Below are 14,786 nucleotides of genomic sequence, written 5' to 3' on the forward strand. Positions count from 1 at the left end.
ATGAAAAGTATATTAACTTTTCCACAAACGTTTCCTAAAGCAATGCAAATCATAATGCAAATCTTTAAAATGAGCAGTAGAAGCAAAAATGCCCTTTTTAATTTTATCAAATGGAAGTTTAAAAAGTTATATTGCACAGACAAAAGGTGGCAATATATTTCTGTTAATAACATATAAACTGACATGCCTAACAAGTTCATGCTAACATTAATTCAGATGTGGATTTTAGATGCAATTCATGTCAGATGTGAAAGAACAGTTCCATACTTGAAGGTCCAATTAAACTCATGCCTATGCACAGAAATATTCTCAACTAATGGAGAACGGAGTTAGAGTTGGAGTCAGATAAAGGTCAACAGAATTCAAGGGAGGTTGGACTTGGTTTGCTTGTGGCAATGTAGGGATTCTAGGCTGATCTCTCTTTTAACTCCACCCTTAGGTTCTACCACTTCTACTACACTCTAAAAATCATTTTTAAGTGTCTCTAGTGTATAGTTAAACAAAATCCAGTTGCAACTCTTTGATCTTATGACAGAGGTATCTTAACACATGCATCAAGCCTTTTAAAAATTCATATAAATTTAATTATGCATTATTTTAAAATGGGCCCACTTGAAAAGGTTTCTCAGCAGCTAACAGCAACATATAAAATGTATTAAAAAGAAGCAAAAGAAATAATATAAAGTATATAAAACAAAACAAAATCAGTTCCTATGATGGCCAATCACAATTAACTGAAGCCAAAGAGAGACAGAAAAAGTAGTGTATTCATTTTATTTTTTTGTAGAAACATCCAGGATATTCCAAAGGCCAAAGGTGCTCCCACAGCAAAAGCCTGTTTTATAGTCCTTGTCCCATGGAGCTCCTGAGGAGTGGGGATTCCGAGGGACTTTGTAGATTTGACCTCATAGGCATAATCGGCACTGGCAAGACAACACTGAATGAATCCCAGTGCTGCATCTTACTGGACTTTAAAGGTAATAATCAGCATTTTAAATTGGGGCTGAATGCCTATCAGCACAATGACTTTAATACTGAAGATACTGTATTTTAATCTGGAATTATTGTCTCACCAGCAAACTAGCCAAACATTATCATAACTGTACACCTCTCCCTTACCAGAAAATAGATATCCATCTCTCCTCCACATTTACAGATATAGCTAGTCCTTGATTTATAACCATTTATTTAGCAACTATCCAAAGTTACAATGGGGTTGAAATAGGTGACTTATAACCATCCTTTCACTTATGACTATAGCAGCGTTGCTATAGTCATATGATCAAAATTCGGTTACTTGGCAGCCAGCATGTATTTATGACTGTTGCAGTGTACTGCAGTCATATAATTTCTATTTGTGACTTTCTCAGATGGCATCTGACAAGCACAGTCAATGGGAGAAACTGGATTTGCTTAACAAGTGCAGATTAACAATCTTTGCAAAAAAGTCATAAAATCCAGCACAAACTACCTAACAACTGCCTTACTTAGCAATAGAAATTCTAGTCCCAGTTTGGTTGCAAGTTGAGAACTTCCTGTAATTAGAAAAATTAAGGAAAACTGCTCCCAACAAACTATGGAGAGAAGTATGATGCTAAAGTAAACATACTTAGTAGGCAAGATTCTATCATCCAACTTCTGTTTCCCTTTAAATAAATCTGGTTAATAACATTCTGTGATCTTCTAACTTTCATGGTGGCAGATGGTTGTGAAGGGTTTGACACAGAGCACTCTCTACTCATAGTTGTTCTGCGTGCTTGTATAAGGACATCAAAACTTTCCTGTGAATTTCTTGGGAAATAACAGTGACATACGGGTAGTTCTCAACCTACAATCACAATTGGGACTAGAATTTCCATTGCTAAGTTGTTAAGTGAGCCCATACTTTCTTCTACAATCTTTTTTGCCATGGTTGTTAACTGAATCACTGAAATTGTAAGTGAATCTTTAAGCAAATCCAGCTTCCCCCATTGACACTGCTTGTCGTAAGCTGACTGGGATGGTAATAAATGGCAATCACATGACTCTGGAACACCGTAGTTGTTATAAATACATGCCTATTGCTAAATGCTCAAATTCTGATCACATAACCAAAGGAATACTGCAAAGTGAGGACTAGTTGCAAGTCACTTTTTTCAGTGCCATTGTAATTTCAAAAAGTTGTAAATGGTTTACAAATAGTTGTAAAGGACCACCTCTACTGGATTGGCATTTTGAGGCTGAAAGTTTGCACACATTTGATACCCAGTTATATTTTCTTGTTACCTTCTGGGAGGCTTTGTGGTATCTGAAGCAGAACATCCAGATTCAGCTATATTGTTCCATATAGCATCAACCTTCTGAACTTACAAGTTTCCTCTTTCTGCTATGTACTCAGAATGGACAGTGATTAATATAGCGTGCGTGTGTGTGTGTGTGTGTGTGTGTGTGTGTGTAAATATAACTTATGTATGGTTAGATGTGTACTTTGTTTTGTGGGCTAGTGTGCTCACAGTAAAAAAATTGACAAAGGTTATCTTATCTTCCTGATGGTAAGCCCCAATGGGACAGATTTTCTTCTTAATAAGAATGCTCAAGAACAGTTTATAACTGAAGTAAACATAGAATATGGGAAAGGTAAGAAAGAAAGATAAAAAATAGGAATTATGCCGAGGGTAATACCAATGTTTAAGGAAATTTAAATACGTACAGAAAGAATTGTTCTAGCACCCAATGTTATTTCATTCTTATGTATGACTTCAGCAATTTAGTCTACTTTATATAAGCACCATTACTTCTTCCTTTTAAATGTTCATATGGAAGTAAAGCAGACATTGTGGTACAGGATGTTTCCCAATCTTAGAAGACAGAAAGTGAATCTAGTTGATGGTTCATTCTAGTGGTATATTTCATGTCACCACTGTTCCTTCGAATTTATACTGTAGCAATTTCAGTGTGTTCAATAATATTAATATTGGGTCAGAGTGAAATAGTTATTCCTTATATAATTAACTTTAAATCAGAAAAAAGAGCACCAACCACCCCCCCCTTCTTTCATGTAATTACACCAGGAATTGCAACTATGGGCTCTTCCTGTGCTGCTCTCAGCAGGTGGCAATTTTCCATGAGATATGACTAATTTTATACAGCAGTTCCCACAAGGATTTTTAACATTTTACTCATCATGACTTCATATATTTTCATTTTAAACAGTATTCATTTCTGTCTCAATATAACCAAAAAGGAAATCACACTAATTAAAATCTAACAGCATTTGTCTGCAGCTATTGTAAAACAGGGTATTATCTTTTTGCAAAGCACCAACATTGCTTCCATAAAAAGAATGCAATCCTAGAAAAGATTTTCACTCCTTCCATACAAGGCACATATCACTTTGAAAAAGTTCATCAAATTTTACCACTTAAAAAAAGAAAACAAAAACGAGTATGGTCAAATATTTTTTTTTCTGCTTTATATGGAAGTAGAACATTTATGACCAAAGATATGTACTTCAGTAATTTTGGGGAATTTCTAAAGTAAATAAATAAATGTGTAGTTTGTTTTTAAGCCAATTTCTTGGGAACTGTTTAGTTTCTAAGAACTGGACAGGGAAGAAAGGAGGAAATTAGAATTTTGAAAGAGTTGCTATGACCAGTAGGGAACTTTTATGGTTTCAGCTTCATGTATTTCCTTTTTCTTTTCTTTTTTCTTTTTTTTGGGGGGGAGAGTTATTTAGATTTGTCACTCACAGTTTAATCAGCCTCTCATGGCCAGCTGCAGCATCAGCTGGAAGCAGCAAACTCTACAACTCTGACTTTTAAACCAGTGTGGGGAAGTGCTGGGAACTTTATTTTGGGCTGGATTTGAAAGGGTATCATCACTTCTGAATCATGTGAAAAACTACCAAAGTCTGTACTGGTAAGAAGTTCCTATACATTAATTTGTTTGGTGTTTTTTTTTAAATGCATTCTTGTCAAAATGCTTACTCTCAAATCTTGCCATAGGATTGTAACTCCAAACCGCAGACTAGAAAAAGATATTTGAAAAACAACAAATGAGTAAATGCATGCTGAATATGTCATCATATTACTGGTAGTATATATTATTTTAAGAAATAGTTTTACAAATAAAGATAAAGAAAATATTTTGTTGTTCATTATTAGTTACATTGCATTAAATTGCATTAGTTACATTACGTTGTAACTGAACTAATTACTTAAGTAGTTATAAAACTAGTTAACTTATATCATCTTTGTACCTCTGATACTTTAAAAAAGTTTTAAAAAGTTAAATTTGATTGCATTTGTAGTAAAGATTGCTTCTATCTCAAATATATCAGTATATCAGTACTTATAGTTACTGTGATGGGATGAGAATTTAATTTTTAAAAAAAGATTCTGGAGAAAAATAAAAACAGAAAACAAGTTGTATGTGCCTCTGTGAAACCAGAAAGGCAAAAAGTACCACAATTAGAAAAAGAAGCCAAGTTAAGACTCTTTCAAAAGACTTATTTAGGTCATTGGATTGGACACTTAACAATGGTCTACTAAGCATGTTTAGTGTGCTACTGAATAAATGACTTACCTCTTACTATGAATATTCAGTAATAATACAGCATTATTGAGCCCATGCTGATTATTATTTTGTACAGAAATATTACACATTATACAAGTAACAATATTTAACCTATATTTCTTACTAAGTTATTTTTTATTATTAAAGTGTAATTCATTGTTAGAGCCCCTTTTCTTTTTCTGTAAACTTCATACTTGGCAGAATAATGTTGAGTTTGTGACATCAGAGCAATCCAGTGATTTCAAAGCTCTGCACAGTAGAAATGAAAAAAAAAACGGCTGTGCATTTTAGGGATAGGTTTGAACTGGATACTAGGATACATTACACTGCCCTATGGACAGTACCAGAGGCAAAAATAGGTCTAAAATAATTGACCCTCTTATAGGCTTAGGCCACTCAGTGAGGCTACTAGGCTACAATTATGAACTAATAAGGCAGGACTACAAAGATAATAGGCTTATGGAAACAAAAGAGCAAAAAGAAGCAATACTTTATGAACATTGTTTCTTTTTTGGAAGTAACTTTCTTTTGCTTTTCCTGTTCACTTTCTATTCCTGTTCCCTTGCTTCCCATTTCCTAACTTACGAGCTTTCCTTGGCCTTCAAAATATTTAATGGCTGAGCTAACAAGTTTAATTTTCTTGGAAATACATTTTTGTAATATATTTTGTGGCTCAATTGAACACCATAGACTCAAGTAGTGCTTTGATTTCCTTGGGAAGATATATTTGGTTTAGGGACTTTTATCTGGGCCTGCAATTCTATTTTGGATGTTAACAGTTGGTATAAATGCTACTCTGGTTTGCAAGCAGAGAAATAAATGAAATGGATCCAGATTTCTTCTTGGGCCATACTGTGCTAAGCTGTCACAAAAATTATTGTAGGTATTGAGTTCCTCACATAGAAATCAACCAGTCTGAAAAGATCAGAAGAGCATCCTCTTTTTATAAATGACTTTAATTTTAAATTTGTATTAATTTATGGGCATTGTTTAATCATGTTTTAATAATTTTAATTTTTGTATCTAGTTTTTATGTATTGCCCTGTTCACCACCCTGAGTCCCCTGGGAGAAGGGCAGTATATAAATTAAATTAATAAATAAATAAATAAATAAATCCTCTCGTACTGTATTGTGGTTTGGTATGCTGGTCTGACAGCCATGGATAGGAAAGCATTACAGAGTGTGGTGAGCACAGCACAAGGCATTGTGGGCTGTCCCCTGACAGCACTGGATGACATCGCCAGGGCTCACTGCCTTGGAAAAGTGAGGAAAATTCTCAGGGATGACTCACACCCTGGATGGTATCTCTTTACTCTCCTACCATCGGGTAGGAGATGTAGGAGTGTAGCCAGCCGAAGAACAGCTTTTATCCATGGGCTATTAAGCTTTTGAACGGGATATAATTTTATAAACTTTATGCATGATTGACTTGCGAGGCCGGTGTGTTGTGCAATTAGCCCACATGGTGTAATAAGATGGAGGGTTTGTGTCACTGTAAGTTGGGGGTGGGGGCACGAAGGGAGGCTCAGCCAATCTCAATGTATACATGGTTGTACTTTGACAATAAAGGTTCATTCATTAGTGTCTCCAACGTTTCACTTTTTCTCTGATCTTAATTTGACTGAAGGAAATGGATCTACAGTATGTATGGAGCTGTTTTCTTAGAGGCCATACAACTGCAGCATGAAATTTTGGAGTTGTTTCAAAGAGAGAACAGTTGATATATTTTTTACTGATTCCCGTAAATGTATGGAATATATTACAGTATATATGTAATCCCGTGCAAGGTTTATTTCTGCAGTCTCTTTGGCCTTCCCATGTACAGAGTCAAGTTCAATTGCATAAATATCACATTTTTCTTTTAGCTGTTTCTTCATTTTTTAAATCACCTCATTAAGTTTTCAGCTGTAAATGACAATCACAGAAATTTCCCATATATGCAAAAATATTTCTCACAAAGCCATTTATAGATTTGGAAGAGAAAAGATCCTGTTTAATAGCTGCAATCATGTAACTTGTCAGTTAATGTGATTTAACTAAAGAAGGGATTTTTAAAAAAAAAAAAGAAAAGAAAAGAAAGCTTGGTAACATGAATACCATTTGCTATACCTTCTATCACTTTCATATACTTTATATATTGTCTTTTATTTTTTAAACTTCTCATTTTTCTCTGAAAAACTTAATTCCAACCATCTATAGCTTACTTGTAATTTAGTCCTCATTCATCCACTACATACTTCTTGGCATGTTCTTCAAGACAGCCATTTTCATTTATTTCAAGAATCATTTATCCCTTACAAGAGATTGCATATTACTCAGCATTACTCAGCATTTCCTTCAGCATTTCTACATCTTAAAGTTTCCCCGCCTATGTTCCAATTTTAGCAAACTTTTACCAAGGTACATAAGTTCATTTACTTTAATTTTTCAACATTTAAATCATATTTCCTGCAATCGTCAGTGTTTGTCCCATAAAATCTTATTAAAAATAAGTATCTTTATCAATAGCACTTTTCTATTGAAAAAGTTTGCCTATAATTTTCTCATATTCAATTTATCAAAAGAAGGAGAAATAGTAAAATGACAAAAACTGATTTATAATTTAAAAAGGAGACTGAAAGGAAAAGCTGCATTTATGGGAAGTGAAAGGAGGATTGGAATATTTATCATTATAATAACTGAACTATGGTGCCCTGAACAAGAATTTTAATCCGGTTATGTTTTCCCCAATTAAAACAGGATTACACAACAATATACTGAAGGATGCGACAGATTTTTTTTCTGTGTGTTTGGGAAGGGATGATATACATACTTATGATTTTATTTTTAAAAATATCACATAATGATCTTATATTCTAAAAAATTGCTCATAGTGAAGAGGCTTCTATATATGCAGAAATCAATGTCCATAATCAGGGGAACTGTGGCTATTTCCTTGTTTAAAGCTGCTTTATAAAAGGTGAGTTTCTAAAGTATGGAGGAACCAGGAATGAATATTTCTTACTATTTATGTATTTCTTAAAATATTTATATGTCACTTTGCAGAACTATTAAAAGCTGAGCAGAATTATTACTGGCTAATACTGGACTGGAAAACCAACAGGAAATGAGGCTTTAAACTAAATTGGCAAGTTGAAAAAAAATCATAAAAAATAATGGCAAAATGTTCCTTATTCTTATTAAGAAAACTAAAAGCACATTTTATCAGAGGCTGACTTCAACTTTCAGTAGAAGTAATTATTTCTTCTATCATATTCAAAATTACAATTCTCTGATAGTACCCAGGACTACAAGGGGCTGCTTAGGTAGTGCATCTCAGCATTAATTATTATCAGTGATAATTCTGCTCAGCGTTAGATGAAGCTGTTTACATAAATATAGTAACATAAAAGCATTTTAAAAAATCACATGCTGCCTTTGTGACAAGTATTTGCTAGAAATTTCTTTGATTCTGTTTGAAATTATATTTCAAAACAGTAATACTTTTAGAACGTTGCCTTTTTACTTGCAATTGCATTTGACCAGTGCTTTTTTTGTAAAAGAAAAAGGTGCTGGAACTCACACATGTCATACAGCGCGCCTTGCCCTACCCTACAAGGTTCCATCCAAAAAAGGTGCTGGAACTCCGTTCTGAGCGTTTTATGACAAAAAAAGCCCTGCATATGACTTTCTGATAACTTAAAAGAGAAAAATGCATGCAAATTGTTTTCTTCAACTTAACTTGATTTTTAAAATTTTATTTTCAGGAGCTGAAAATGCATTAAACATGGTGGATTCAAGCAATACTTCAGAAAATAATTGTGGTAGCAATAAAATCATTACACAACAAGTTATTCCATTGATCTACAGTTTCATCTTTATAGGTGGAATACTGTTAAATGCAGCGGCAGCTTGGATCTTTCTTCACATTCCTAGCAAGACAAGTTTTATTGTTTATCTCAAGAACATTGTCACAGCCGACCTTATTATGAGCTTAACTTACCCTTTTAAAATTTTTTCTGACTCCAAAATTGGACATTGGCAGCTTAATGTTGTTGTCTGCCGCTATTCTGCTGTCATCTTTTACCTAAATATGTATATTAGTATAACATTATTTGGACTCATAGGTTTTGACAGATGCTTTAAAATAATGAAGCCCCAATTCAGCACTTCGGCTTACAATGTCCAGTGTAGCAAAATTGTATGTCTGGTCATATGGCTCGTACATATTTTTATCTCTTTTCCCAACATTATTTTAACAAACCAAACTCCTACGGAAGACAATTCAAATGACTGTATGAAACTCAAAAGCCATCTTGGAATCCAATGGCACACAGCTTCAAACTACACATGTCTAGGAATTTTCTGGATTGTCTTTTTTCTCTTAATAGTTTTCTACAGTTCCATTGCAAAGAAAATATATACTTCACACCAAAAATTTAAGAAAAATTCCAAGCTGGCAAAGAAAAAGACCAATCGAAACATTTTCACCATCATGCTTGTGTTTATCGTTTGTTTTGTTCCATACCACCTGGTCAGAGCCCCATATACATTAAATCAAATCAAAGGTGATTACCCCTGTGAGATTAAAAATATACTGTTTTACCTAAAAGAACTTACTTTGCTACTGTCTGCTGCAAATGTTTGTCTTGATCCAGTTATTTATGTATTCCTTTGTCAATCATTTAAGGAAAAACTGTACCAAAAATTGCATCTGAAAGTTAAAACATCCGAAGAGTTCGAAAATTCTAAATCAAGAAAGTCAAATGCTGTCGAAACAGTTACTATTTTATAAATTTAATAGCAAGCATTTTCAACGTTATGGAGATGTGGGCATGTTGTTAAATTAAGCAAACAGTTTATGACTGATGAAGAATATTTGCCCTACTCAATTATCACTGCAATACCGATCCAGAAATCCCCTTCCTTACGCTATGAATTGATTACAGGTCATAGTCAATTTAGGACCACAGTTGGGACCAAAATTTCCATTGCTAAACAGGGTAATTGTTAAGTGACTTTTTCCAATTTTAGGACCCTTTTTGCCATTGTTTTCAATTGCTGCAGTTGTTAAATGAATCTGGCTTTTCCCACTGACTTTGCTTGGCAAAAGCCAGCTGGGAGGGTCACAAATGGTGACCCCATGATGCTGGGATTCTGCAATCATTGTAAGTGCGAGGACCGGTTGTAAGTCAACTTTTTTCCCCCAGAGCTTCTGTAACTTTGAAGAATCATTGAATGAATGGTTGTAACTCAAGGACTACCTGTTTTTGGTTTAGTTTCTGTTTTTTCTTAATACATCTGATTATGAAGATATCCAACTACATACATGTGAATGATATATGAATTAAAGTGTAGCAAAATAAACACATTCCACCAAATATCATTTTGAAAGCCCAACAACTGATTTTAGAACTGATTTTATTATTGAAAATACTAAAGAAATTAGCTGTGTTTTTTCTGAGTTTCTCCAAGATTTCCAGTTTGTTTCATCATTTTTCTTTTATAAAGAAACCCTCGTCCACATTAGCATATCCACAAATTCAACTCAGCCATCAGACATCCTACTAGGTAGCCCAGTCAAGGGCATGCGGGTGAATGTATGAAAACGTCAAATGATTTCATATGTACAATAAGGACAGAGTCCTTGATACCAATATTTGTATTTCAGTCCCATTTGAAGCAGAGAGCTGTATGGAATGGGAACAATTGGATGAGAAATAAGCATTGTCTTTTGAGGGTTATGATTCTTCCTTAGAAAATCAGGATGTAGTTCAATTTTGATTCAACACAGTAAAAGTGTGTCAACTCACCTGCCAGTTCAACTGTACAGGCCATTTTGGACAGCAGACAGAACATTCAGCAGAAAGTTGAATTACCAAATAAAGGAAAGACATTCTGCTGAGTGGAATGCCAGAGGGTGAAAAAAGGACAGGATCTTTCCAGACACAAACACTCATACGGGCGTGCATGCAGACTTCTTCTCTGAATACAGCGTTGTTTGTTCTTACCATGCTTTTCAAGTTAAAGAATTGTGCTGGCCTTAGCTTAGCAAAGTATGTGTTTATATACATGCATACGTTTCTACTCAGAACTTTTTACAAGTTCTTAACTGTTTCTCTTTCTCCCTCCTCCTTCACAGATATTTGTATCTGTGCTTTGATATCTTCACTCTGTTAGACACCTACCCTCCATACTTTCTAAGCTGACTTTTAACCTAGAGAGGTGATGGCAAAGGGGAAAATAAGTCTTTTTGAACCTTTTGGAATTCCAGGGCCCTAGTCAAACTTTCTTCACTGACTCCTGGTTTGTCCTTTCCAATTGCTGTCATCTTAGTTCTTTTTCAACAGATACTTTTCTCCTTGCTTTCAAGTCATGCTTGCTGTTAGATCCCTAGTTACACATTCCTCCTTTCTTCCCCTAATTTTTCTTTCATTCACATAGCAGCCCCAGGCTATACAGCACCAACTACCTTGTTCACAGCCCAAATTTAGAGATATTTGCTCCAAAAGGCAGACATCCGCTCACAAGAATTAGACAAGAACCTTCTTAGTCTCTATGTGATGCTTTGCATGGGATTGGCCAATAGACAAAAATCTTAACTTTGAGACTACTTAATGTGCATCAGAGCACATGATATACTAAGTTATCTCATACAGTATATGAGATACTGTTTCTGTTTTCAACAATATGTTCCTGGAAGTTGTATTTCTTAGTATTCATTTGCAGGGGCATCTGCTGGTGAGAGATCAAAAAAGTCAAAAAGCTGAGTTTTGATCAATGATCAAAGCCCTCATGATCAAAATCCTGATTCTTTGTATATATGTCAACATTGTATGCATGTACAAAGGAGCCAGGCTTCAATCATATGATTTGCACACGCTATCTTGGTTTTTATTCATTGGCAGATGTCCCTGAATTGTAGTTCAGAAGTTGAACCAGATAGACAGTATATTAAGATTTGACAACTTGAGGTTTAGCATTATCTGACAGTTTATGAAAGATTTGTGATGATCAAACAAGTTTCCCATCAGTTGTCATTTGCAACTCATATCTCTAATGAGATAGACATCAATTTAGGATTTTTTCCCTTAGCTTCAGATCTCAAAGCTCTTCTAATCTGCATTATTAATATGCCTAGAAACCATGGAAATCAACTTCAAATTCAAACTTAAGTGCCCAAAGGCAAGTAATAAATATGACAACACTGGGAGAAATATTTACTAATGAGTAAAAATAATCAGAGAGCACTGTAATGTTTTTGCATTCTATGTTTTGAATTATTCCTCTTCTCTCCTACACTGGGATTACTTTCTCTGTTGTCACACACACCATTATAAAGCAATGTAAGGACCTAGAGTCCTTACAAAATAACTACATTGGGAAATAAATACTGTATTGTTTTCAAGTTCTTTACAATTGATTTATTATATACCATTCAATTATTTTTAACTTCTAGTGACCAATATATGATTTACTCCTAACCTATTTCATGTCTCCCAAAGGTGCACTCATACCTTTGTAACTAAATCCATTGATGCTGGTCATTCTTTCCTTCTCTTCCCTTCTAATTATATATTCTGTGCATTCTGTTTTCATGGTAAAAATATAGGAGTGGTTTATCATTGCCTTATCTCAGGTATATGAAATGATGTCTTTGCCATTATCACTAAAGTGGTAATCTGCCTCCAGCATCTCCCTATATCACTGTTGCCCCTAATAGGTGCCTGCTTGCTTTAGCTGGCAGCTGGGTTGACCTTCACATAGCATACATTCCCAACATTGGTATACACTGCTAACAGTCTTCACTCATCCCTCCCTGGAACACACCACTACCAGCACAATAAGGCAGCAGAGCAGGGGGTGGGGCCTTTCAGTCAGTGCTGATTCCTTAGCTGCTCCTACCATAAAATGCTATTATAATTGCTCTGAGTTCATTAAAATCTGATGTCAACACTGCTTGCATCGGATGTTCTTGTTTTGACAACAGATGGGAATGTAGCCATCTTTTCTCTTTTGCTTTTAGAGTTAGATGATGCTGGGAGGGCAATGTGAATGAGAGTCCAGTTAGACATAACAAGTACTCAGCCATGGGAATCAAGGTTGTTAAGCCTACAGCTGATAAAGATTTGGCAGGCTGGAGAGCTGGAGAGAAAGCCTGCACTTCAAGCTAATTGGGGAATGTGATTTATGACTGTTAATTGGAGGAGGGAATTGTGCTTTGATACTTTGTGCCCAGGGGGAGGGGAATACTCTGTTTCTTGAATAAAAGATTCTTTAAGGTAAACAATGCCTCAAAGTTCTTTTAAAGAGTTTCATCTGTCGGAACCATGACATTAAGCCAAAAACTCCAATTTTTCCCTAACTATCTTGGGGTCCCAAGCCCCAGTCGCTGTCCCTAGAATTGAGGGATAAACCAACAAAGATTCAGGGAAGGTCTCAGCATGGAGAAAGAAAGAGCGCCTGAAACCAACACCCTGGCAGCGGCTGCTACCCCAGTGGGAGGAGCAACAGCCAGCGCACTGGTGGAGAAGGAATTTTTTCAGGCCTCCCAGCTGGGGGCAAAGCCCAAGCTGTAAGGACAGCTGATCTGGTCATCAGAATGGACCCTACCCAGCAGCGAATCCAGACACCTTGAGATGGCCTTGCCACCATAAAGTGCTTCAAAGGTGTATGAGGTTGAGCTGCAAAGAGGGGATTCCCACACGTCGCGTTCCTCAGACTGGTGAAGGACCACAAAACCATCTACCGCTGAGGACTCAGATGAGTGGAAGTACCCGACTGCAGCCCGTAGTCAGTCAGTGGAGAAGTTAGTGGAAAGATTTGAGGAGCTAGAGATGAAGAGTGGAGAACAACCTTCCTGCTCCCCATATGCGAGTGATCATGATGATGGGCGAGGCAGCCACCAACTCCTACCAAGGAGAACCCCCAGTCCCCCCTGTGCAGATCAGGCAGCCTCCCCATCCTCAAAGCCACTGACCATGGCCTCCAGCCCTGCGGGGAGAGACAGCTCCAGTCGTCACCCCTCCAAAAGCCCAGATCACTGCCAACGGGATGAGAGCACGAGCCATCACCAGGACAGCCAAAGCCCAGATCAATGTGCTTACTGACCACCCAGCCCTGGGCCTGTACAACAATGGGGAATGTGGCATTCCTTCTCACTAAATGTTTAAGTTAGGTCCCGGTATTCACTGGGGATGAGTGGCTCGCCTGGTTGAGACAAGGCAGCCATGTGCGCTAGCTTGTTGAGTGGGATAAATACTCCTGTAACATCTCTCAAGTTAAGGGGGGGTTGGGTCCTATAGATAACCTCACAGTCCTCATTCCCTACCTTTTTAAAAGTTCTAGATAAGTGTTTGTCTACACTCAGCATCAATTTCTCTTAAAAACAAAATGTCCACCAATGCATAATATCTTCCATTCAATGCTCTTATTACTCTCATTTCTTCAGCAAAGTCTTCCCTTTGAGTTAAATCAATTGAAGGACAGGGGAATCTTTACACAACAGAAATACAACAATAGCAATTCTACAAGAAAACTAGCTTCCTCTTCTCATAAAAATTCATTACTGCATATTCCTAACTTTACTTGCTCCCACTTTCTCTTTCACACAAAAACACAAAATCCTTGTTACAAAAACAGAGAATGGATTTTCTGCTGCTGCAACAACTTTACTTTGCTATCTTGCATAAGATATTGTTCTATATCTTTCTTTAAGCAGCTTTTAACTAGCTATCTTGCACACCTAAGATTTTCAACTAACTTCTGATTTCCCATGCATCAACTGGAAAACTTGAAAGACACAGGAAATTCTATTTTACAAGCCACAAACCGAAGAAAGAACTCACTGGGCAACATTAAACAGAACTACTTCTGTTTTTCTGAAACATTAGCTAAGACAGCAGGTATGTAGTCTTAAAATATATCTCATTATCATTTTTTAACTATGCTTAATGTAATATGTAGTGCCATATTTCTTTCTAAATCTCAAGGATAATGTTGAATTTCACCAGTTATTAGAGGTTTACCCTGAGATAAATTAAGCATGTGAGAAATTAAAAGTAATATAAAAGGTTCATGGCAAGGTTTATACTACTAAAGCTTCTACAAACCATTGAAATGCCCACCCAGATTGGATAATGTATTATTGTTATTATAAGTTTATTCTACTGTTAAATAAACAGGCATAGAACATGATGCAAAACCATCTTTGAAACAAAACAGCACAACGGAGCTTCTCTTTATTTATGGC

At 36.0% G+C, this 14,786-nt stretch overlaps 2 protein-coding genes across 2 annotated transcripts in view; one reads left to right on the forward strand and one right to left on the reverse strand.

The window, feature by feature from the left end:
- Window positions 1-14,786, reverse strand: part of MED12L (mediator complex subunit 12L) — a gene marked incomplete at its 5' end in the record, with an annotated part of 179,382 nt that overhangs the window by 115,758 nt on the left and 48,838 nt on the right. The gene's annotated exons all lie outside the window — the stretch shown is intronic.
- P2RY14 (purinergic receptor P2Y14) lies at window positions 8,313-9,329 on the forward strand (the record flags this gene model as incomplete). Its single annotated transcript, XM_083364687.1, has 1 exon — window positions 8,313-9,329. Exon 1 carries the CDS (start codon window positions 8,322-8,324, stop codon window positions 9,327-9,329), a length of 1,008 nt encoding a protein of 335 aa, XP_083220813.1. The 5' UTR covers window positions 8,313-8,321.

This window comes from Vipera ursinii, assembly GCF_947247035.1.
Source record: "Vipera ursinii genome assembly, chromosome: 5".
Lineage (NCBI taxonomy): Eukaryota > Metazoa > Chordata > Lepidosauria > Squamata > Viperidae > Vipera > Vipera ursinii.